Source organism: Chionomys nivalis, chromosome 4 (assembly GCF_950005125.1).
Source record: "Chionomys nivalis chromosome 4, mChiNiv1.1, whole genome shotgun sequence".
In the NCBI taxonomy this organism is placed as follows: domain Eukaryota; kingdom Metazoa; phylum Chordata; class Mammalia; order Rodentia; family Cricetidae; genus Chionomys; species Chionomys nivalis.
In genome coordinates, this window is record NC_080089.1 from 61,823,145 (window position 1) to 61,849,042 (window position 25,898).

The 25,898-nt window shown below is 50.5% G+C and overlaps 1 protein-coding gene across 1 annotated transcript in view; it reads left to right on the forward strand.

Annotated features, from left to right (window-relative positions):
* The first annotated feature begins 2,205 nt into the window (after positions 1-2,205).
* The window catches only part of Itga11 (integrin subunit alpha 11), a 102,105-nt gene continuing 78,412 nt past the window's right edge, over positions 2,206-25,898 (forward strand). The window contains exons 1-2 of the mRNA XM_057766549.1: positions 2,206-2,352; positions 23,333-23,444. Coding sequence (XP_057622532.1) covers positions 2,301-2,352; positions 23,333-23,444 — 164 coding nt within the window. The 5' untranslated portion in view covers positions 2,206-2,300. The remainder of the gene's footprint in view (positions 2,353-23,332; positions 23,445-25,898) is intronic.

Below are 25,898 nucleotides of genomic sequence, written 5' to 3' on the forward strand. Positions count from 1 at the left end.
AAAAGCTGGGATGGCAGAGCACATCTGTGACCACAGGCACCTGAGATGCAGAGACAGGAAGACCTAGGAGCTGACTAGTCTGCCAGTCTAGCCTAATCGGTGAGGTTCAGACCCAATGAAAGAGCCTATCTCAAAAAATCCAGCGGAGAGGGGCTGGAGAGATGACTCAGCAGCTAAGAATGCCTACTGCTCTTCCTGAGGATCTGAGTTCAGTTCCCAGCCTCCATGTCAGGTGACTCACAACCACCTAGATACAGCTTCAGGGGCCCCAATGCCTCTGGTCTCCATGGGTACTTGCACTCACATACCCATACGCACGTAGAAACACGTGCACACACGCATACTTTCTTAAATAATAAAAGTAAAAGTGGACATAGATCAAGGAAGGTCCCCAAAGTTACTTTCTGGCCTGCACATGTGTTTGTGCGCGCGCGCGCATGCGCGCGCGCGCGCGCACACACACACACAATGTGCACACACATATACAAAAATAAAGTTTCCTTGTGAAGAGTTGGGGGTGTTGCTCTGTGGCAGACCACTTGTTTAGCAGGCTTGAGACCCAGGGTTCCGTTCCAGTATCATAAAACAAACTGAAAAGATTTTAAATAACATTTAATAATGATTGCCTAAACATTAAGCCGGACACTACAAGGGTTGAACTGTTACCAGCAAGCACCCAACATTTCCCTGTCAGGCCATCCAGTGTCAGCCTCCTCCCAAGGCCAAGCCTGCTTCTTCCAGCCCAGGCCTGCCCCAGCCCCTCTCCTATCCTGGCAGAGGACATAGAAGTTGGTTCTTTTGATCTATGGTCTCTTTTAGAACAGCAAGAGAGCCTGTTCCTTTATCACACCATCCTTTTCTGAAATTTGAACCTGAGGTTGAGAACACTGATTGAGTCCTAAGACCTGAGAGCCTCCTCCCTCCATTTCCCCTCTCTTCTCTCTTTCTCTCTCTCTCTCTCTCTCTCTCTCTCTCTCTCTCTCTCTCTCTCTCTCTCTCTCTCTCTCTCTCTTCTCCCCTAAAATTATAATCATCTTTGCTTAGTTTTTGTAAATGGTGGACCTTCTCAACACCCACCTTATCCTCAAGGATTCTCCACAAATGTCCACTCTGGAAAGTCCTTCTCATCTCTCCCTGACACCTTCCCTCTGTGCTCCTCCTCATCCTTTGTACTCACCCATCTGTCTGCCCATCCACTAAGCTCTTCTGCTCCCAAAGAAGGGGTGTGGAGGTGGGGGTGAGGGTTGGGGTTAGGGGTTGGTTAAGTGTCCTTACAAACCAAGGAGATGAGAGAGAGAGAGAGAGAGAGAGAGAGAGAGAGAGAGAGAGAGAGAGAGAGCGCAAGTACATCAATTGCCATTTAGTTTCTCTGTGAAACACACTGAAGAGAGCTGGAGAAAGAGCATGTGCCTGCAGATCCATATGCAGCCTTGGGAAGGTTCTCCCTACTCTCGCTTCCCCACACGCTGGCTACCCTGCTGGTTTCCTCTGCTCCACCGCTGCTGGGAAGGCCAGCCTCCACATCTGCAGACTGTGGCTCAAAGCCTAATTAAAAGTTCGGGCAAAAATGTGCATTGAAGTTAACTGTCCATGATTACTATGGCTAGGGAGTAGTGTCTGGGTCCCAAAGAGATGCTTCCTGAACCATCAAACGTGGTCCCTGGTCCTCCTGGCCGCTTTGGAATTTTTCAGGTGTGGCGGCTGGAACAGTGGAAGTTGGAGTTCGCTGCCTTTGTTCCAGGGGCCCAAGAAGCACTATGGCCTTGACATTTTAAGCCCCAGGAAACAGAGAGACAAAGGAGTGTGTCAAAATGGTTTGAGGAAGGAGAATCCATCCAACTTGTGCAAAAGACCCCGCTGCAAAGTGGCCCCAGGTCATCTTAGGTTCCCCTGTGGTCTTTATGCAGTTCTTTCCCCTAGAAAATAGACACCACAACTTGCTTTTCCTGGGCAGACCCTGATTTGGTTGGGGATGGAGAACAGGCAGGTGCTGCACTGGCGAGGTAGCTGACTCTGGGGAGCCATCATTTATTATGACCGGAGCCTAGATGGGGTGGGTGGGGACGACATGGAGAGGGCGTCGGGCCAGCAGCCCAGGTGGCAGAGGGGCCAATATTGGCCTAGAGCCAGGGCCGCCGCGTGTCTGCGCCCCTCCCCGCCACTGGAGCCCTCCCACTTCCTCTGCGCCTCTGTCAGGGAGCGGGAGCCTGGAGCAGTGCAGGCTCGGGACGCCACGCATAGACTGTGGCTGTCGCTCTGGCTCGCAGCCCTACGATCATCCTGCCACCGCGTTGCGGGCCATGGACCTGCCTAGGGGCCTCCTGGTGGCCTGGACCCTCAGCCTCTGGCCAGGTACGTGTCCTCCTTATTCTTCCGGGAGCCCCTCCCTAGTCCTCCTGGACTTCAGCTCCAACTGTGAGGAGAGAGATGAGACGCGCCTCCCTTGGCACTACTTGGGGACACAGGTCTGCCCGGGAACCGGCTGCAGTTAAACTGTGCCGCCAAGACAGCAAAAGAGGGAGGCGTGCCGAGGAAATTTTCTCTAGGACTGTGGTATGCTTATGAAGAGAAGAAAGGACTTGAGTTGTTGGAACCATTGAGCACCTTGGGTGCCCCAGTGCAGCTGTGGGAACAAGTTCTCACGTGTCCACCGAGTCACTAGGACATCCCTCTATAGCCGAGGGTCCAAGGCCCCAGCTGGGGCAGGGGACAGACAGATCTTGCCCAGCGAGCATGACCCGACTGCCCTCCTGCCACCCGAGGCGGAGCATCCCGAAGTCTGGAGAGCCAGATGTGGTGGCCCCCAGAGAACCAGGAGCTCTAAGAGATCCCAAATTCCTCCAGTTCAGCAGCTAGGCGCTGGCAAGCCCTCTTCAGCCCGACCACAGGCAGCGGGCACAATCCCTCAGTCCAGGACCGGTAGGAAAGATACTTGACACTAGCGTAGGGACAGAGCAGCGTCCTCGGCTCGCGCTCGGAATTATGCAATTATTCAGTAATTGGGGGGAAGCCGCTGTCACTGAAACGCCCGCCACCGCTTAATGTGCTCCAAGCAGCAGGAACTTCGGTACCCACGGGAAGAGAAGAAAGGAAAGCCTTTGAGATCTAAGCCTGGGTTACCCCGGCTTGGGCCTCCACTCTGCCAGTACCCAGCGCAGCGCTCTTTGCTGCGGCTAGCGAAAGTTTTCCTGGCCCCTTCACAGTGTGGCAGAATGCTCCAGCCAGAGCCAGAGCCTAAGGAACCAATGGGCTGGGTACAAGCGGCCAGCCTTGACGCTCTTTCTGAGTGGCGCTGTTCCTAAAAGAGAGCAGTAGGAGAGGACAGAGGTGGTGACAACTGGTGCCCTGGAGGAGTGCAAGTAGAGTCTGGTGGCTTTCTCAAGTCGTGGTCGGTTTTCCCAATCTGGGAACACAAATGTGCCCTCCTCTGCTTTGTTGCTTCTGGAAGCGCCTGCAGATGAAAGGCCTCTTGAAACGAGCTGCATTTCGTTCTGATCCCAGGGACACAGTTGGAAACAAACATTCCTGTATGATTTGGGGTTGGGGGAGGGGCAGGGGAAGCGTTGCTGCCAGACCAGCGGCTTCTAGAAAGCTCCAAGGATAGAAGCCCGCTGGGGGTGCCCTTAGATAGGAGAGAAACTGTCTCCAGTCATTAGCTATCCAGCCATAGGAAGGACAGGAACGCTCCTGGATGGCTCCAAACAGGTGTCCCCAGAAAATGGGGACAGTACAAACACCCCAAAGCCAAGAGGGAGATTTTGGAATCTAACTCTTCAGGACTTTGTGAGTTCTCAGAAGTTGTTCTCGTGGGGGACAACGGAGGCAGAATTCTGAGTTGTCGAAGCTGTCTGGTTGGTTGAGGCTGGGTGCGCAGTAGGTCTCCATCGGTGCTGTTTACGTTGGTGCCACTGAAGGGGGCGGGGCAGTGAGGGAGGGGTTTGTTAAAGGACCTCTCAGGACAGGATCTGTGACCCATTGCTCCCTTTATATGGAGAAAACCACTTGTGCGTTATGTCTGGTCAGTTTGGGGTTTTGGAACACGGCATTCATTAGACATATTTGTCAGTGCTAGGAGGGGATCTGCTTGCAAGAAGAAGGTAGGGCTCACACGCCCTTGACAATTGGGCTCTGCTGTGGGTCAGGGTAAAGCAAGGGCTAAGAAGGCTAAGCAGAGGTGTGAGGGAGTGAACAGAGCAGAGGAACTAGGGTCTGTGTGCGTGTGTTCAGATAGGAAAGATTCAACGTCCACTAGGTAAGTCAGGGGGGCTTTCTGGATGAGGAACTGGACCCCCCCAAAGCATAGAGTGAGTGGGACTTAAAATGACATTGTTTATATTCCTAGGAACTCAAGAACTAGAGGGCGACAATTTTTGTAGGGGCGCTCAAGTATGTGTGGGGGGGAGTGTGTGTGTGTGTGGGAGTGTGTGTGTGGTTGGGTGTGTGGGTGCTTATATGTATGTGTAGATAAGTGTGAAACATTAGACTTGCTTCAGGTGTTGTTCATCCAGTGTGATCCCCCTGAGACTGGCCCTTCCTGATCTGGGACTTGCAAGCTGGCTGAGCTAGCTGGTGGATGAGCCCCAGAGATCTGTCTATCCCTACCTCCCCAGCACTGGGGTTGAGAATGCATGCCACAACACCAGTTTTCATGTTAAAACCATAAAGGTGCCTGGCTGCTCTGGACTCTGTGTACTGGAAGGGTTTGAGGGATCACTGCAGCATTTTCCTGACCCTAGGGCAGAATCGACTTCGACCCCTCACCTGTGAGGCATGTGGGTCCGAAAGGAGGCCCAAGGATCAAGCAAGATCAGGTGGTGTGGGAATGAAGGCCCAGAGTCTTGCTATCTGGAATCAACCTGGACTCTGCGGTTAGACCTCACTGCCCCTGCCAAATTATTACCTGTGCCTCAGGTTCCTCTTCTACAAAGCAGGGATAGTAACAGAATTTGTAAAGTTATTGCAAAGACCTAATGAGCAGTTCACCTAGTTCATGGTGAGTGCTACCATATCGAGCCATCTTCCTCGCCAGCCGCGGCATCATAGGTGAAGGGTCTAATGATGAAGGATCTAAAGCTGCTCAGAACCACCCCTCCCAAGCTCAAGACCACGGGAGAAGTCTAGGGAGGTATACGGGAGGCTCAGAGACATAGATGTGCTGGGATCCCAAACAAACCAAGACTCTCCCCTCGGTCTCAGAACAATCTGAAAGACTTCATATTTTGGCACCAAAGCTGTCCTCATACCAATTTGATCTTGGCACAGGTGAGAATTTGGTGTTAGGGAGGAGAAGGACCAACACACCTCTGGTGTGTCCTTCTGGGTGGAGGTCCCTCTCAATGGAAAAACCAGGTGGAATGCAAGCAGTGTGGCTATCATGAGACTGAAAAGGCTCCCTGCCTGCTCTCCAGCTGGGAAGGGCTGAGTCTGGGAGGTGCCCTTGTCCAAGCCCCTCAGTCACCACAAGCTGGCAATTGAGGAAATAAGACTGCTTAGTTACCATACCCGTGTCCCCCAACTTCTCAAAGAGGTGATGTAAACCACGGCCTTCTCATGGGTCCCAGCCACAGGACTGGGGGCCCTCAGAGAGCTCACTCAGCTCTCCCCTCCCACATGCCCTCTCTGAATCGTGTTCTCTTCCCCTCCAGGAGTAGAAACTTCCTCCTCCTGCAACAGTAGAGAAACCCCCATATTCATCCCCCAGCCCCAAACACTGCCCCAGTGTGTCCTGTCCCTGTTGCTTGGACTAAAACTATGTTCTGAGCTGATAGACTTGGCTCTTGCTGTGTGGATGGAAATTCACTTGGGGAATTTGAGGAACTCTCTTTTCTCTCCACAATGCCCAATTTGGGGTATTACTGCCTCTCCGCAAGCTTCAAGTTCTTTCTGGAGTCAAAGTTGATCACTGCAGTGTAGCTGTAAAGAGAAGGGATCGACACCATGGTCAAAACTCACATCTGAGAGCTGGGAAGAGGCTCAGTCAGGAAAGTGCTTGCCATGCAAGTCTGGGGATCTGAGTTCAGTCCCTCAGAACTCATGGAAAAACCCATGCCTGCTATCTCAGTACTGGGGAATCTGATAGAATATCACTGGTGTGAACTGAATCAGAGAGCTTCAGAGTCAGTGAGACTCTGCCTTAAAAAAAGGAAGGTAAAGTGTAATTAAGTGATATCAGACCTTGACCTCATACACATGTATGTACATACACCCACACAGGAACACTTACACTCAACACACATATCACATCTCAAACATGACATCTTTCCTGCCCACTTAATGTCCATTTCATTCCTACCCTCTCTACCCCTACACTGAAGATTGTCACCAAGGAGCCATAGCCTTGCGAAATTACCTTCCCCAAAAAAGATTGTGAGCTCCAGAGACTCCCACACACCCTCCTCATGGGGTGCCTGCTGCAGGGAGCAGTGGTTAAAGTAGGGACAGTCCCAACCCCAACATCCCAATCCTCATTGATCCTGTTCTCAGCCGAATGCCCAGAGGTTTGTTAGTAAAAATAGAGACTGGAGGAGTCATCTATAAATTAAACCTCCACAGGAAGTTTTCATATGGTGTCCTTAATTCCTAGGTTATGTCTAAAATCTCACCTGAAGGGAGCAGTCCTTGTGACTCAAGTCCTCCCTGCTGTCCCTCATCTCTTTCCCTGGAACATTAACTGCTTACTGATCAGTCATGGCTGGGAAGTCAAACTGACTGCCAGACAGACCCCTTCTAGGTGGGTGAGCCTGGGCAGCCCCCCCCCCCACCAGGGACTCGTTTCCCAAACTGTAAAATGAGGAGAATAACAACTTCTCAGGCTGAAGCTCTGGTTAATGGCCCATAGGTGATCCATCCATGCTCACTCTACCAAATGGTCCCTGGCAGACTGTCCGCAGGAGGTGGTAATGTCATTCTCATCATTTCGTGTGTGTGTGTGTGCATTCACATGCCGTGTGTGTATGTTGGGGGGGGTAGTGCCTGTAAAAGCCAGAAGAGGATATCAGATCCCTTGGAGCTGGACTTACAAGTGTTTGTGAGCCACTAGAGCATGATGGGAACCAAACTCAGGTCCTCTGGAAGAGCAGCAAGTGCTTGTAACTGCTGAGCCTTCTCTCCAGCACCTCATCACGTCTTACTTGGGTTATGACAGGCGCTGTGGTAAGCTCTTTCTCACATTGCATGTAGTCCTCATGGAGTCACAGCTTTGTTTGCCGGGTTCCATGAGAGAAGTCAAATAGCTAAGTCAAGGTCACAGCTATAGAGCCAAAGGTGGTGCCAGGATCTCTCTGACCCTCAAAACCACGTTTTTTGTTTTTTTGTTTTTTTCCGGGGGGGGGGTGGTATTGAACTCAGGACCTCTTGCATACTAAGCAAGCACTGAGCTGGGTCTCCTGGCTCACAAGCCTGTGCTCTTAATTCATGCATGATGTTCTCTTTAGAAAGTGAGCCTTGCGGTCATAGAGAAACAACACGATGATCTTGTGGACCGTTCAGGAGACATGGGATCAGAATGCAGATCCCAGGAGCAGGGCAGCCTCCCCTCCATTCTCAGGTATAGAAAGACTCCTCAAGGCAGGACAGTGAGAAGTGGTCCCCAGATAGTGGTTCATCAGAGTCAACCCACCGCCAGGGGTTTTGTCACCTGCCTCCAAGTACCCAAAACCCAGAATGCCCAGAGTTCCAGGCCTAATAAGCTAATTGATGCTGAACATCACAAATGAGTGAGGATAACTTGATCTGTCCTACCCAAAGGCATTTGCATTTTAACCCATTGGTGCCTTGAGCCAAAAGAACTAAGGGCTAGTGGTGGACCTCAGGTGAAGCAGGGGATCTGCTGGCCATGGTCCATCCCTCAGCCTCCTTGTCTAAGAGGCCCTTCCCTAGATACTACCTCTGATGGACAGTCTGATGCTATAGGGAGGAAAAACCCAGCCTGGAGCTTGGGTGATGCTGGTCAAAAGTAGGCAGAGATTTTTCCTTATGGAATGTGGGGCAAGTGAGTGAGTGACCATAGCAACACACCCCAGGATGCCAAACAGAATGACACAGAGACGGTATTTATGCCTCTATATTAGAGGCTGACAGCTAGCCCTCTTCCCCCAGCATCACCCAACTGAGCCAGGCTTCCGGGACTCCTGACAGTGATTTCCAGGACTCCTGACAGTGACTCCCAGGGCCCACCTGCTCTTTGCAGGAAGGTCACAAATGGACTAGCAAGTGCCACTCTGAACAATCTGAAAGGAACATTCAATGTTTCTATTGTGCGTCAGAAGGGACCAGAGATGTGATTTATCTTAGATGGATGAGGGAACTGTGAGGCAATGGTTGAGTGATTCCCATCATTTTCCCAAGAACCGGGACCAGGTCTCCTAGCTGGGGGTGAGATTTAGAACCTGATTGGCTACACCCACCATGGGAACTTAACAAATAATAATACTTCATCTTAAGGAACGATGTTTGGTAGGTTTTCTACACTGTGGCAGACAGATACTCTCTGTAGACAGTTGAGGGGTCTCTACAGACCACTGAGGGGTCTCTGTAGATCACGGGGGTGGATTTCTCTGTACACTGCTGAGGATTTCTCTGTAGACCACTGTGGATTCTCTGTAGAATACTGAGAGGTTCTCTATAGACTGCTGGGCAGGGGGTTTCTGTAGACTTCTGGGGGAGGTCTCAATAGATCACTGGAGAGTCTCTGTAATCACTGGGGGTTCTCTCTAGACTGTTGCAGAGTCTCTGTAGATCACTGGGGGTTCTCTTTAGGTCACTGGAGGTTCTCTGTGAACTATTGGGGATTCTCTGTAGATCACTGGTGGTTCTCTGCAAGCTATTGAGGGTTCTCTGTAGACCACTGAAGGTTCTCTGAAGGCCACTGGGGGATCTCTATAGATCATTGGGGATTCTCTGTAGACCGCTGGAGGTTTTCTGTAGACTGTTGGAGATTCTCTGTAGATCATTGGGGGCACTCTGTACTGCTGGGAATTTCTCCATAGGCTGCTGGGGGTTCTCTATAGATTTCTGAGGGTTCTCTGTGGGCCGCTGAAGGTTCTCCCTAGACTATTGGGGATTCTCTGTAGATCACTGGGGGTTCTCTGTAGACCACAGGGGGGCTCTATAGACATTTCTTAGTCTTTACCACCCCTTTCTCTGTCTGGCACATTCCCAGGCCCCTCACTTTCTTCCTTCCAGAAAAGGAGCCATAAAATCTTCTTTATTTCCTCTCCTCCTTCTGGAATTTCTCTTTTCCTAGAAATCACGGCCTCTCATAGTAATAGGTGGATATTATAAAACTCATAAATAATATGCAGGCAAAGCTAATGCCAGTTGGGTCGCTCCACTCACCATACCTGCAGGGCTTGTGTCATACGAACTGTGGGGCTTGGTGAAAAATCAAACTCAAGGCCGCCTGTTTCAAAACTATCAAAATTTTCAAGAAATGGGGCACAAATCCAAGTTTGGAATTCCCTAAGCTACTGCAATCACATACCCAGCAGACCAGTCTTGCTTCCTTGGGTCTCCCCCACAGGCCTGTCCTCTGGCAAGAAATATAACCATGCTCTCACTTCAGAGAGTAGCTTGGAATTTGGGGTAGGAGCTGAGGAGCTATATAATGATGACACGTTATCTGTGTCCCCTGGTGAGGCCGTAACCTATTTGATTGCTAGGTAGCTACTAGGTGGGAAAACCAAGGAAACCAAAGGGGGCCTTGGGAAGACTGCATTTGTCAGCTGATCCCAGGCAGAGCTGCTGTAGCGGCACAGGGGTTGAGCACCTAGAAGTGGCCAGCATGAGTTGATGTGGCGCGCAAAGCCGGTGAAGGCCATTCCCTCTCTGATTGCAGGCACTGCTGGGGTCGCGTGTCCCAGTGAAGAAACCCTGACTTGGGATAATGGCACTGGCAAAGCCAAGGTCAAACTGGCTGAGAAAAGAGTGCTCCCTCAAGAAGAGGCAATATTCTAGGGGGTAGAACAGAGGGGCCCCAGGACATTGAAGTCCCAGGTTACCTTCAGCTTTGTGTGTGTGTGTGTGTGTGTGTGTGTGTGTGTGTGTGCATTTGTGTGCTCATGGTGGGGGAGGGAGAGTGGGAGGCCAAAGTTCAACATCAGGTGTCTTCCTCAATCTTTCCACCTTTTTTCAACTATGTGGTATGCATGTGTGTCTATGCATGTTCACATGTGTGTGGCACACTGTGTGCAGGTATGTGCATGTATGTGGAGTTTCAAAGTTTACACAGGTGTTTTCTCTGATTGCTCTCCACCTTTGTCTGTCTAGGTGGGGCCTCTCACTGGAGAATCTGGAGCTCACTGATCTACCTAGTCTAGCTATGCATCTTGCCCTAGGAATCCTGTCTCTGCCGCCTGAGCAACTGCTATACCTGCATGGCTTTGACGTTGCTTCTAGAGCTCTGACCTGTAGGTCCTCATGCTCACACAAGCGCTTTATCCACTGAGCCATTTTCTCAGCCCATGTACCTTTTTTATGTTTTAGACAGGGAGCCTAGGGCTTCCCAATTTGGTTAGACTGGCTAGCCAGCAAGCTCCAGGGATCCTCCTGTACTTTATTCATTCAGCCATCTCAGCCATCTCCCCAGTTCCTCGAGTTCAGATTTCATTGTCCCTTTTACCCCCATCCATCCAGACTCTCTGAACAACAGTTGAGAGAGAGAGAGAGAGAGAGAGAGAGAGAGAGAGAGAGAGAGAGAGAGAAAGCTGAGCCTGTCTGGTTCTGAGCTTTAAGCCTTCCCTGGCTCTCTACTGCTATTAGGTTGTACCCAGACTGTCAAAGCCAGCCAGATGTTACACGATCAGCTGGCTTGCACTCGGGACTCAGCACTAGCAGGAACACATGCATGGGTGTCTCAGAGCCCCACAGCACACCAAATGCCTTCAGCCTCCGTGCTGTGGTTTTCTGTACCCTCGCTTCTGGCTGCCTCCTGCTTAATCTCAGTCCTCTTGAAAGCTTCACTTGACCCCTAAAGATATAGTCTGGGGCCCCACTTGTATGAGCCCAAGGCTAGTCCTTCCTCACCTCACACCATCCCAACTGCCTTCTCATCTTCTCCTGCCGCCTTGGGAACACTGCAAGGGCAGAGGGGACATCTCTGATCACCCGCATCCCCACCCTTTACACAGTGCTACCACAGCAGGCAGCCAATGCAGGCAGAGTGAAGGAGAGAGCTATCTGTACATCCATGAAAATCGAAAGCTATCTGAGGACAAGACAGGACAGGTGGCTGGCTTTGCCTATCACTTCCAGACATCCTAACACAATAGCCTGTGGGAGCTGGATGCTGTGTCAGGTGCTGTGGTGTGCATGAGATGCTCTTATGGGAGGAGCTTATGGTTTTGTAGGAGGGGGCAGAGTTTGGGATAAATGACTGTGATAGAGGGAAAGATGTAAGAAAGGCTGTAGAGTGCTTCAGATAGAGGACTCAGGTTTCAGAGGTAAGAGGCAGACTGTGGATGAGGACCAATCTGGCAGCAGGAAAGGGGGGACTAGAGAGCATGCCTGTGCAAACTCTCTGATGCTCTGTCAGCAGGGTGCTGGGGAATGTGCTGTGAGAGACTAGGCATGGGGCAGCCAGCTAAGGCCACTGAGAAAGGACCTCAATGCCAACTAGAACATCTGGGTTCGGTAGATGAGAGCCACTGAAGGTATCCGAGGGAGGGTAGAGAGAAGCTTCCCAGAGAGACTGGGGAAAGCCACTATCATAGGACAATGACAAGCAGGCAGAGGAGAGGGTGATCACCACAGTGACCCAGGCAAGAGAACCCAAAGCCTGGGATGAGCGTGGGTGAGATGAAAGAGAAGTGAGGTGAGGAGGTGAAGTCTATAGAACTGGGTCCTTGGGTCCTAAGAGAGGAAACAGTGTAGGAGGCAAAGGGCCAGGGCTGCTGGCTGAAGAGAAAGAGAAGTGAGAAGCAAACAGGGGACCTTGAGTCAGTTCTGAACTTGGTGGGCTTGCAAGGTGGATGGAGGGGCCTTCAGGACCATGTTAGCTAGACTCTCTGAAGCTGGTAGGACCAGTGTGTGAACTGGGACCCCATCACACAGCTGGCCCCAGGGGTCTACACACACACGAGTGAGCGCTAGCACCCAAGAGCACATTGGCTCTGTCCCTCCATCCCCCTCCCAGGCCACGAGCAGTGATTCATGCCCTAAACTTAAAGAGAACTCCAACTCTGGTTTTTAAAGAGCAGAAGAAACCAGCGAAAGAGCCAGGCCAGACCGCAAGCCATCATCAGCCGTGGAATGTGCTTGCTGCTGACGGTGAAGCCAGCCAAGAGCAGAGGCCCTGGCAGGCCCCGAAACAGGCCCTGCCCATTATCCCAAACAGGACAAAATTGTCACCCAGATGTTCTCTGGTCTTTTCAGTCTGGACTTGCCTGAGTTCTGTCCCTTGCATCTTAAACCTAGCCGCTCACCCCACTTCTGCACTGGAGCCTGGTCTCATATCACCCTGGACCTAAAGCCTGTCAAGTTTTCATTCTCTGGTCAATCTATAGGACTAAGACCAGGAGGCAGGCAGAGACTGCCACAAGGAGGTCTTGTGTTATTAAGTGTCTAGCAGGTCTCCCCAACTTTTCCCTTGTCTCTGAAGGCTGAACCAGGAGGATACTGATAAATCAGCTTAGACCATGCTGTAAACTCTTCAGGATTCCCCCTCTTTTCTGACCCCTTGAGAAGACCCCTTGTTTCTGACCCTGTCTTCAGCTAATCCTAGGACCCCACAGCCACAGAAGCCATATGTATTAGTTCCTTTGTATTGGTTACTCTGATGCTGTGATTTAAAAAAACACTGTGACCAAAGACAACTTAAGGAAGAGTTTACTCTGGCTTATGCTCCAGAGGAATGAGAGCCCATAATGGCTGGGCCGAGCATGGCAACAATTGGTAGGCATGGCAACAATTGGTAGGCATGGCCACAGACACAGGAAACTGAGAGATCACATCTTTAACAGCAAGCACCAAGGAGAGAGAGAGAGAGAGAGAGAGAGAGAGAGAGAGAGAGAGAGAGAGAGAGAGAGAGAGAAAACAGGAAGCAGAGTGAGGCCTTAAGAGAGGCCCCACCAGTGATATACTTCCTCCCAGGCTGCACTTCTCCACAAAGCGCCACCAACTGGGGACCAAGTATTCAAAGGCTGCAAACGCCTGACCTGATAAGGGACATTACTTATTCAAACCACCACATTTTGAATGCTCCCCCTGGGGACCCTCTATCACTTCTTTTCAGGACCCCATATCACCAAGTCCCTAGTTATAGTTACTGCTCACTAAGATTGCACCCTCCTCTGCAGACACAAAGACAGATACTCTCCTGCCTCTTCTCTGCTTTGGCACCTGGGAAGACTGAATGCCATCTAACATATGGCTGCCTCCTTTATTCATATTGTATGCTGTAGGCCCTAACACGATGCAACCTAATGAGAACAAGATTTTTCGCTATTATGTTACTTAGATATCTTGGGCTCTGGCACTGGATCCAACCAGAATAGAAAAGCAATAGTTGTAGAAATGAACAAATGGATGGATGGAATTCCACCCAGGAGTTTATAGCACTCCCAATCCCTTTGGCTGACCCATTGTCCCTCTACTATAAGCTGCTCGCTCACTGACTGCCATGTTGTTTCCCCAAGCGTTAGTAACGGAATCTCTCCAGGCTAGAAGAGTTTGGTGGCAGTCGATGGTCACAGAGAAACATGGCAAAGAAGCCCACTGAAGGGCATGAAGGTTTCTTGAAGGAAAGATGAATGGGTACACCCCAGGCTAGGCCAGAGGTACCACAGGCTGACCCAGATGGCCCACACTTGTTCACTATCACTCTCTGAGAGGCAGCAGGGAACAAAGAAAAGACCTTGCTGTCACATGGTGGACATGCAGGTATATAATAGGAGCACTCGGGCAAGAGGGGACAGCAGAGGAGAACTTTAAAATGCCAACATCATGTGTCAATCAATCAGTGCAGAATGCATCCATGTCACGTGCCACCTGAGAAAGATTTGGGGGCACCCGGAGAAGATGAGGAGGATGAGCATAGACCCCAGGTTAGCGCTCACTCTCTGGGAGCCATGGGATCTGAATAGTCCCTGATGGCTTATGGGAAGTCTGGGCTACAGGTGGAAAGTCTGAGTCTACAGTCAACCAAATCCCTGCCAGGAGCATGACCCTCAGACATGAGGTCTCAGTGCCTGTCCCGACAAGCTCTCTCTTTTGGGTGTGCAATGGGAACTGCAGTGCTCACCCTATGGGACTGGTGTGAGAAATCAGAAACACTACCTAATGCCCAACGGAACACTGGGTATCAGGCAACTCCTAGTAGCAATGGCAGTAATTGCTACTGTAGATGTGAAGTCACCTAGTCAAGACCACCCAGGTGATAAAACTACAGTCTGGGTTTAAACTCATGCAGCCAAACTCCTCAGACTGATCCTAAAGGGGTTTAGGAAGGGCTTTCCCAAGGCCAGACCACTGCTGTCAGTCAAGAGAAACAGACCCCAGCTCAGCACAGTTCGGCCATCTTGGGAACCTTTCTTCTTGGTTTTTTCTGCCTTTTATTTCTTTCCATCTCTTCCATTATTTCTCCTTCCCTTTCCTTCCCTTCCAGGGTCTCATGTAGCCCAGGCTAGCCTTGAATTCACTATGTAGCCAAAGATAACCTTGAGCTTCTGATCCTCCTGCCTCTACCTCCCAAGTGCTGGGACCACAGGCATGTTCACCACATCCAGCTTACACAGCACTAGGATCAAACCCGGGGCTTCACACTTACTGGGCAAACATTCTATGAACTGAGTTATGTCTCCAGCCTCTCTTTCTTGCTTTTTCATTCACCCAACTTTGGTTAATCTCTGTGTGTTTCACCTAGACTCATCTCAGCCACCACAACATAGGTACACCAGGTGCAGTCATGTGGTCCCCAGTGAGGACAGATCTCCTTCAGCCTCTGCTCCCAAGAACTTAGAAGCTATGAGGTACCCAATTTGACTGGGAACTTTTTATGAGATGGACCTAGTTCTCCATTACTGCAGTGTGACTTCTTGACTGCTGTGGCTGTCCCCATGTGGGTTTGTTGACGTTCCCTTGGGAAACAGCTGTCTTCTTGGGGATCACAGGGTCTTCAGAGAGGCTAGCAGGTGCCCAGTTTTGAGTTTGAGACCAGCCTGATCTACAAAGCAAGTTCCAGGACAGCCAGGGCTGTTATACAGAGAAAAACAAAAACAAACAAACAAAACCCTGACCTATAACCAAACCCAGGACTTCCACACGAGCTTCAGGGAGCCAAACCTTCTCCTCCTCAAAGTGTCCCATTCTTCCCCAGCAAGTCAAGCCAGTGGCATCTAGTGGATCTATGTCGAGTCCTGTGAAGCCAGAGAACCTTCTAGATGGCTGTGGGCATCCACTGCTGGGCGAGCCTGCTGGCTTGAAAGGGAAGGGACCCACAGGTCCTTTTTTTAGTTGACGTTCAAAGAACAGAAACAGGGTGGCCCGGCCATTCTCTGGGCCCTCATTAGCCTCCTTCCTCCTGTCTCAGGGAAAGCCCTGCCACAAATTGCACATCACTAGCTTCGCCCTGCTGTTTGCCTGGCTTTGCCCACTTCCCTGACTGAGGCTAATCTTGGATGCACACAAACCTTTATTTACACACCCGAGGCAAATGAGACCCAAGCCTGGGCCCTGGAAACCAACCCAAGCTCTTTGAGCTGGTTAGTATGTCAGGGAAGATGGGGACACAGGGCAGCTGTTGAGGCTAGATACTGTACCACTTACATCCGGGCATCAGGGCTGTACGGTGAACCTAGAAGTGAAGGGATGAAGTAAGCATACGCGGATTTATTTAAATCCTATGCTAGGACTCAGAGATTGGGTACCTAGTCTAGCATATACCTCTTCCAGAAAAGGAACTGAGAGCCAGGAAGAAGAGGAGATTGGTCCACAGTTGCAATACAAGCTAGAAGCCCCACTGGGGTTGGAGCTAAGACTTCTGGGGCCAAATTCACCACACTAAGCCTCTCTATTCCCTGAACCTACAGCTCTCATAGTCCCTTTAACCTCTATTGCAGGCTAGTGTCCCACACTTGTGTTCTTTCTTTCTGTCTTTCACGAATGCACCATGGTCACCTGTGGTGTATTAAGCATTGTTCTAGGTGGTAAGGCTATAGAAGAAAAGACATAATCCCTCCCAGTGCTGTGCTGTGAAATGTCGATCAATGGATTTGTCTCTAGGGATTAAGTGGAGAGAATCCGTGTGTGTGTGTGTAGAGATGTGGGAGTGAGTCCATGGGGTGTGTATACACGCATGGCACATGTGTGGAGTCATGTGGAAGGCAACCTTGGATGTCAGTCCTCAGGCACCCTCTACCTTGTTTGAGACAGAGTCTCTCGTTGTCTGGAACCCAGCTAGCTGGCTGAGTTTGAGCTTGCAAGGATCCTCCTGCCTCTGCCTTGCATAACAGCAGGTGAGCAGCACGTACCTGGCCTTTTGCATGAGTTTTGTGGGTCTGAACTCAGGCACTCATGCTTATGATACAAATGCTCTACAGACTGAGCCATCTACCCAGCCCTGGAGTGAAGAGGATCTTTATTCTGCCAATTACTTGGTGTAAAACTTCCCACCCTGGTCAGTTTGAGTTTGAATACTGTCAACTCTTGTGTGAGAAGGCTCTGGTGCGTACTGGTCCATTCCCCTTGTGTGATTTAAACCACCTGCTATTAGTTTTGACTATGAAGGAAGTAAAGAAGATTCCGTGAGGGAGGAAAATGGGTTCTTCATAAGATGGTCAAACAATCTCAAAGACTTGCCATTTAACCACAACACTGAGAAGGAGCCACCAGCTGAGTATATATCTTATAGACAAGGACTGGGGGTGGCTCAGTTAGTGAAGTGCTTGCTAGGAACATGGCTCAGTTAGTGAAGTGCTTGCTAGGAGCATGGCTCAGTTAGTGAAGGAAGAGCTTGCTAGGAGCATGGCTCAGTTAGTGAAGGAAGAGCTTTCTAGGAACATGGTTCAGTTAGTGATGGGCTTGCTAGGAGCATGGCTCAGATAGTGAAGTACTTGTTTGGGGGGGGGAGTTCAGTTAGTGAAATGTTACCTAATTGATGGGGGAGAGTCTTCTGTTTTGTGTTAATTTCATTGGTTAAATAAAGAAACTGCCTTGGCCCTTTTGATAGGACAGCAGCTTAGGTAGGCGGAGTAGACAGAACAGAATGCTGGGAGAAAGAAGCCGAGTCAGGCAGTCGCCATGATTCTCCCACTCCAGACAGACGCAGGTTAAGAATCTCCCTGGTAAGCCACCAGCTGGTGGTGCTTCACAGATTATTAGAAATGGGTTAGATCAATATGTAAGACCTAGCCAATAAGAGGTTATAACTAATGGGCCAGGCAGTGTTTAAAAGAATACAGTTTCCGTGTAATTATTTCAGGTAAAGCTAGCCGGATGCCAGGAACGTAGTCCGCCGCTCTTACTACAACACCTCATGACTATGAAGGTTTCAGTCTGATTTCTACAACCCATGTGAAAAAATCAGTGGTGGGGGTACCCACGTGTAACCCCAGTTCTGGAGAGTCAGCGGCAGGTAGATCCCCAGGGCTCGCCTGCCAGCGGCCAAGCCTACTTGGTGAGCTCTAAGTGAGACCCTGTCTCAGAAAACGAGGTGTACAACATCCTGAGGAAGGACACTAAGGCTTCCTCTAGCCTTTATACACACTCAAGCACACACATGTACCACACAGAGAGAGAAAGACAGACAGAGACAGAGAGAGCTCTCAGAGACGGTGGAAGGAGACGGAGTGTGAGCGTCCTAAGGAAGGACTCTGCCTGGAGGGCAGTAAGTGATAAAGATTATGATTCAGGAGGGATGCAGTGGTGTGTGTGTGTGCGCGCGCGCGTGTGCGTGTGTGTGCGTGCGTGTGTGTGTGTGTGTGTGTGTGTGTGTGTGTGTGGTCAGTAGGGGTGGGAGCTCCAGGAGGTTTTGAACAAGGAAGAACTAGATCCAATCTTAAACCACTCAGACTGTGGGAGGAGAATAGCCTGGAGTTACCAAGATGCTCTTGAAGGCTTGGAGATGGAGTTCTGTTGGGACCAATTTCCCTACCTAGGGAAGAGGAGAAACGGTATTAAGAGAGGAAGATGCACTGGCCTTCATCCCGCTATGGCTCTTACTCCTGAAGGGAGTCATGCGCGTGTCCTCTGCAGGCGTCGGACAGTTCTCTGGGGCTGGGAGGGAAAGCTATGATAATTACAGCCAACTCCAGTGTGCTGTGTGCTGTGTTCAGTTTCCAGGCCTGTTCTCTATGGGTTTGACATCTGCTTAACTAGCACTTTGGCAGACTCCTGATTTGCCCCAAATGGAAAGGCCACCATGATTCTTCCTGGCACTTCCTCCTTCCTCTCCGCTGCCCCTCTGGGTGCTTCACCCTGCACCTCTACTTCACGGGCTGAGCCACCTGGGCCCCAAATGCCTGTCCTCCATGGTCCAGGTGAAGGTACCTCAGTACCACACGGATACCACACGGGCTGCCCAGCTCCCACCTGGCTGGTTCCCACTCAGGAAGTTCCCCCCCCCCCCCCGTGAAGATCTCTGTAAGCACTCTGGAGAGCTGATGGAGCTCATACTAACTATAGCAAGCAGCTGAGCTAGCACACGCTGTGGCCCCAAGAGGATGGGCAGACTGGAATTGAACCTCTGCTCAGATGGGAAACTGAGGAAGGAGAGAGATAGGCTAGCCACAGCAGACCTGGCTCAAGGTGGGAGGTCTCATTGGCAGAGGGCTCGGGGCACTGGGCTTGGGGGGACGACAGGAAAAGGAACCCTCTTGTGACCCTTCTCAGAAACTTCCTGAAGTGAATGGGCCAGGTGAGGCCCTCAAGGTGTGCTCACTCTTCACTCCTTCCGGTGCCTGTCAGGGCTTCAAAGTCTTCCGGACTTTCAAAGCGGGCCCTCTCCTCTGGAGCGAGGATGCCCAGCCCTCTCATTATCCCCACGAGGGAATGTTCAGACATCTGGCGTGTCTTTACCAAGTTGGATCACATACAGAGACAAGTCCATAGAAAGCCAGGGGACATGCTACCGAGGCCTCAGCCTTCCAGGGACCAGGCTTTGCCTCCTGCCTTCTGGCTTGCTCAGAGCAGCTGACTGCCAGAGGCAGCAGAGGGTGTGGCCTGGGGGACCTGCTGTTCCCCAAATGAGATAATGTCCCTGTGAGACTCCTCTAGAGCCAGGGGTGCGCTCACACAAGGTGTAGAGAGGCACCGCCTTTCCAAGGAAGCCTCCCCCACCCCACCCCCGCAGGCTTAACCCCCTCTTCCTCCCTATTCTGACCACCCCCAACACCCACCCAGACACTGGCCTCCCTTAAGACCCACCCCTTTCCCAGAAGTTAATGGAAGAAGCCATTTCTTCCTCTGTGTAGCATGCCCCCATCTTGTCCCAATCCCTTGACTGTGCTCGCACATGCGTACGCAGCCCACTTTCTAGTAGAGCATGGTACCAGCCTAAGCAAGGGCTCAAGTCTGTCTCCTGAGAAGACCCAAGTGTAGGCGAGTTTACTCTACAGAGCAGAAGGCCTGTGGTAAGACCGGGCCTGCTGCCGCAAAGCCGTCAGCCTCCCTACCTGACTCCATTGCACCCCCTGACTATAACAGCAGGCAGGCCAAGGTAGGTGCTGAGTCCTCAGGGAGGTGGGGGTGCAGTTCACCTTCACAGGAACCCTAAAACTGAGGGACATTTGTGCTCACAGAGAGGAAAGGAACACCCCTGGAGACTCCTGGGGGAAAGCCACCTGCCTGTCCATGGAGTGCTCCCAGGACTGATCTGAAGGCTCCTAGTCTCTGATGAGGAGCTAGGAACTGGTGACAGGAGCACACACACTCAGGACATCGGGACTGGCAATGGCTAGCCTGATGGGTTCTGGTGCCCAGACCTTGTTCCAGACCACACAGCCAGTGAGCAGCGGAAGCAGGGAAGAGACCAGGTATCCTAACAACCAGCCTGGGTCTTACCATAGCAACATCAGCTCTTAATAAGGACCATCCTGTACCCACACACCCTTCCCATGGCGCTGTAATGAGCTGTTTCACAGTCCACCCCTGAGCCTTTGACCTTGGCACTTGCTCTCCAGTCATCCCTGTGTCCTACCCTACCCTCTCTAGGTGCTCACATCCCAAGGAGATGCCAGGGAAAGGATTCCTTAGCCATTCCAGCACCACGTAGCCATGTCATGAGGGGTTGCAGTGGTCAGCTTTAAAATGCCGGGAGTTCTGGTGGGGACTGTGAAATAGTGACTTGTTGCTGCAACAAAATACTCAAGAAAAGCAGCTTGAGAAAGGGAGGGTTTATCTTAGCTCACAGTATGAGGGTACAGTCCCGCCATGGTGGCAGCTTCACATGGCGTCCCACGTTTAGAGTGGATCTTCCTACCTCAAGACTCATAACCATGATAATTCCTTATATCCAGAGATTTGTCTCCAAGGTGATTCTAGATTCTTCCCAGTTGGCAATCAGTTCACAGTGGTACCATATATGCTCTCTTGCCCCAGAACTCATTGAGGTTTTAGTGGCACCACCCAGATCTGGGGGTGAAGCTAGGTTTTACACAGAAGGATGACCACGTTCCCTGGTCACCCACCAAAGCCTCCATCTTTCTGATGTCTGATGTGTCCAGAAGCTCCTCCAGCCTGTTGCCAAGTCTCCATGGTGCAAACAAGCAGAGGGAGAGCCAAGCCTGAATAGTGCAGACTGTGAGCTGATGGTTTTCCTAATTCTTCCCCTTGGCTTGGGAATGCAAAATATTATCACTCTTGCCTGGAGATTTCCCCTCCCAGATGTGTTTGGCCAACACTCAGATGAGTTCGCATTCTTTCTGCCGCCTGCTCTCCAATTCCCAGTTGTTTGCAGAGATTCAAGGCAGATGTTTGTGTGCTGACAACTGGAAGTCAGCTGTGTGTGTGTGTGTGTGTGCACGCCCCCAGAGAACCACTCACATGTGTGGGTGAGTACCTATGATGTGGGACTGAACCACTCACGTGTGTGGGTGAGTACCTACGATGTGAGACTGAAGCCTCTCGTGCCATGCAACCTGGGTCACAGGGAAGCAGACATATCCTCCACGGACACACAGCCAAATGATGACAACGCTGAGACGCTGAGATTAGAACTCAGGTCACCCCACCCTGTCCTCACTTCCCCAGGCATGGCTTCAGGCTCCACTGACTTATAAACAAGTCTGTTGGCCCACTCAGCATGACTGAGGACCCTGATGACCTTGTGTCTCACCCAGGCAAGCACTCCTACCCCCCAGAAGAGACACCAAGCAGACATTTTTCTAAAGTGAAGATCTGTAGAGACAGTCACACTGAAGAAGCAGCAGAGATTAAGTAGGAGAGTTAGCTCAGCATTTGCCTCACAAGCGTGCGGACCTGAGTTTGAATCCCCAGAAGCCATATAAGAAGCCAGGTGTGGTGGTGGTGGGGTGTTTGTAATCCCAGAAATAGTGAGATGGGAGGTAGAGACAGGCTGGTACACGGAGCTCACTGGCTAGCTGCCTTAGCCTCCCTGGTGAAGCTTCAAGTCAGTAAGAGACTCTGCCTCAAACCAAAGGTAAAGGCAACTAAGAAACAACATGTGACCCCACAGGCACTCACACCTATGTACGTGCATGCATTGACATGTACATGTATGCACACATATGCATACATACATGCATACATACTTACATACATGCAAAATTAAAAGGGGCATGAAGAAAGGCTGGAAACTTTGGGGAAATCCCACCCTCTCTGTGTCTACTTAGCTCACTTGTAACAAGGGTCTTAAACCCATAAGAAGGGCCCAGAGAGTGCTTTCCAAGAATCCTGCATTCTGCAGAAGTGGCTTAGATCTGCCACGAGGAGTGGGGACTGCTCCTTGCCCTTCTTGTCAGCATCAGCCTCTGCTGCTGAGCCTTGTGCAGCAAGCACTTTACCAACTGAGCCAATCCCTTGGCTCTCATAGGAGATTTTGGTTGCTCTCTCCTAAGACCTGTAGGAAGCTTTTTGGGAAAGTGGGGGTGGTGGTGGTGGTGGTGGTGAGAACAGTTGAGTGTCCCTCACAGTGTGGACACTCAACACGCATGCCGTAAGCTGTCATGAAGCACTGGGTTGACAGTAGCCAAGGTCACATTAGGCCATGTCCCTCAGTCCTGATGGGAAGCCTTGGTTCCACGTGAGCTGTCACCAGCTGAGTTTGAGAACTGATCTCCCACTGATGTTCAAGTCTGCGACTCTGATCTCTTGGGACCAACTGGTCATTTTCAAAGCCAAGTAAGAACCCGAGACAGAGCAGGGCTGCCATCAGCCACAGAGTGAGAGCCGTCAAGGAACTGTGAATTCACCTCTATCACCAGCTTGGGGCAGAAGAGTGGCACATGACCCAGCCAGCCTCCTGGCATCTCTGCAGTCAGCCTGATAATTCTCATCAAAACAATTTCTTGTTTTGTTTGTATCTGAGATCAATAATCCCTGAGGAGGGTTATACCCACCCCCACATCATCACCAGAGAAAGAAAGCCATGGATTTCAGAAAAACCAGAGATTGGTGAGAGCCAAGGTCAGAAGGACAGGATCCTCTCCTTTAGAAAATCCACCCTCTGGTTAGTTTGGGTTGATGCATGCAGTAACTGGATTCTGGTAACTTAAATTTCTCTTTTCTGTGGCCAGGCTTTATTCCTCTCTTCCCCTGGGAGACTGGGTGAGGATAAGATGGAGGTCCAGCCAGTTCTAGACTGAACTCCATGACGGACACTGTGCTCTGACCTGAAGTCAAGAGAGAGACCCCCCATATCTCCAAAGAGCCTTCTCATTCCTGAGCCGTCCATTTGGACCCTAAAGAGGGTGATCCTGCCCCAGGTTCCCAAGCTCTTTGATCTTTCCAGTTCACCTGCTGGTGAATTCCCAGATTAACCTCACAGAAGTACAAGACTTCCATCTCACAGGGCTGGTGTGAAATCTAGGTGCTCGGTGTAAAAGTAATAGCTGTTGCTAGCACCCTGGTCTCTACCGGTCCACACTATGCATAAGCAAGACTCCAGGCACTGGAGCACCTGCACCGAGAGAGACGGTCCTCTGTTCAAACTATATCTTCCCAAAGTAGGGTCTTTGCCTCCTACCTTGAGGCCACTCCTATACCATCAGACTGTGGATCCTCCCAATCATCTCACACAGGGGCTTCTCAAAGACAAGGTCACCCACCTGCCCACCTCACAGTCCATCCTCTCTGAGGCAGAAGACCAGCCAGAAGGCCCAGACACACCCCCAGGCAGCCTGCACCCCCAGTCTCACCGTTTCTCTTTTCTGCTCTCAATCAGGATTCACAGACACCTTTAACATGGATACCAGGAATCCCCGGGTCATCACTGGTCCCAGTTCTGCCTTCTTTGGCTACACAGTCCAGCAGCATGACATCAGTGGCAAGAAGTGGTGAGTGAGCCCCGAGACTCCCTAACCAGGGCTGTTCATATTCCGCGCCCTCCTTCCTACCTCTGGCCTGCCAGCTGCCAAGACTAGTTCTCCCGGGCTTCCTGATTCCTGGGAATTGACTCTCCATCCCAGCAGGTCAAAACCTGGTAGGCTCTGCCTCTGAGACTTTGAACATCCAACGTCATGGGCTCTTCTTTGTCTCATATGTGAAATGGGGGGAAGCCAAACCCCCTTCTCCAGGTTCAATGACCAAAGGGAGCAGGCACTGGGAGCCACTCACTGGTAAGGCCTACTCAGAACTCAGTGTCTCAACCGTGAAACCATACCTGAGAGTGGCTGGGGCGTCTGGAGGTGGGTGTGAGATTGCTCATGAGGGGCAGAGGCAGTAGGGGTGGGGGCACAGTGAGGCTGTGAGTGGGAATGGAGAGAAAGCCAGCAATAGCCCAGGACCACCAGGTGGGGCAATAAAGAGGGAAGCTTCAACCTCTAAGGTTTTGATAACTTTACTATGAAACAGCTTATTCGATCATTTGATCTAATCATTCCAAGTGTACAAATCAATGGTGATTTTAGTAAGTTTGCTAGGTTTCCTGACCATCCCCACAAGTCAGGGTTCGGACATTCCCATCTCCCCCAAAGACATTTCCACATACCTGCACAGTTCAACTGAGCTTTTCTCCCTGGCAGGTTTTCAGCAGGTAGACAAGGGCTTAGCACTTCTCCACATTCTCAGAGCCTTCCCAGCGAATGCTGGTCACAGGTGCCTCCCACCCTGCTCTGCCCTCCCACCTGCTCTGCTCAGTCGAACCTCTGCCTGAGTAGGGCAGGTACATGATTGGCATGAGGAGGACATTTTCCCCAAAGTGCTTTGCTATTTAATCTCTCTAGTGAAGTAAGAGAGTTCCAGTCATCCCACATCCTCACTACCATGGGACAATATCCTTTAATTTTAGGCATTCCGAGTGCACATAGTGCTGGTTCATTGGAGACTGGGTTCGCTTTTCTCTGTTTACTAGCGGGTGGACATTCGGACATTGTACTTTTTTTTTTTTTTTTCCGAGACAGGGTTTCTCTGTGGTTTTGGAGCCTGTCCTGGAACTAGCTCTTGTAGACCAGGCTGGTCTCGAACTCACAGAGATCTGCCTGCCTCTGCCTCCCAAGTGCTGAGATTAAAGGCGTGTGCCACCACCGCCCGGCATCGGACATTGTATTTAATGAAGTTTCTGGTCAAATCTTTTACCGTGTGTGTGTGTGTGTGTGTGTGTGTGTGTGTGTGTGTGTGTGGTGTTAGTATTGTGACTGATTGAGTTGTATTGAGTATTGTGATGGATTGAGGTTGTTTAACTTGGGATTTCTTGTTTTGGCCCTTGTCTTTTCCTTCCTTTTTCTTTCTTTCTTTCTTTCGTTTTATTTTTCTCTTTTTTTGTAATTTGAATTCAAGCTTGCACCGTTGGGCTAACACTGAATTTGCTCACTACAAGACTTTGCAGCTCTATATTAGGAAGCTTGTTTCTGTTTTGCCTCTTGAAGTAGATTGTCTTGTTTACTTTCTTGTCTATATTGTCTAGCATATATTATATGGCATCTCCGTTATTCAGGCTCCAGAAATATACTGAAAGGTATTCTCAATTCTGCTCCTCAGACTCTCCGGAGTCCTCTAGGGGGACATTTGGGGTTTTCTTTGTGGATAGACTTTCTGCTTAATGAAAAAAATTCATATAATGCATTTTAGTGATGTTTCCCCTCCCCCAACTCCTCCCAGACCCTCTCCACCTTCCTACCCACCCAACTTTCATTCTCTCTCTCTCTCTCTCTCTCTCTCTCTCTCTCTCTCTCTCGCTTGCTCTCTCTCTCTCTCTCGCTCTCCTCATACACACACACACCTCTCAAAAAAATCAAAATAAACAAAAAGCTAATAAGACAAAAAGTGCCAAAGCACACACACAAAACCCACAAAATTTGTTTTGTATTGGCCAGCTGCTCCTGGGCATGGAGCCTACCCTGGAGTATAGCTAATATACCAGAGATACTCCATTGGAGAAAACCCATTTTCTCTTTCCCAACCAGTATCAAGTGTAAATAACTCCTTAGTTAGAGATGGGACTTTACATCCGCTTCTTCCCCCTTTCCAACTCTGTATGGCATGAACCTCTGTGGGTGGGGGGGGGCACCCTGGCTTGGGAGAAGGGCTTGATGAGGACATCCAGGACTGAGCGCTCCAAAGTCTCACTCTGCACGTTGCTATAGTCAGATTTTCAGCTGAGATCCAAATTCCTGAAGATAATGGGCCATGCAGCTTTCCAGTTGCTCGTGGTAGTATTGATAGCATTTCTCCAGAAATCCCTCCTTTCATTCAAGTTTCACTAACAAAATATCAACCATTGCCCTCCTGTTTCTATTTTCAGAGTCCTTAAGTTCTATGGCATGTCCTCATTTTCATGCTTCTCAATGGCA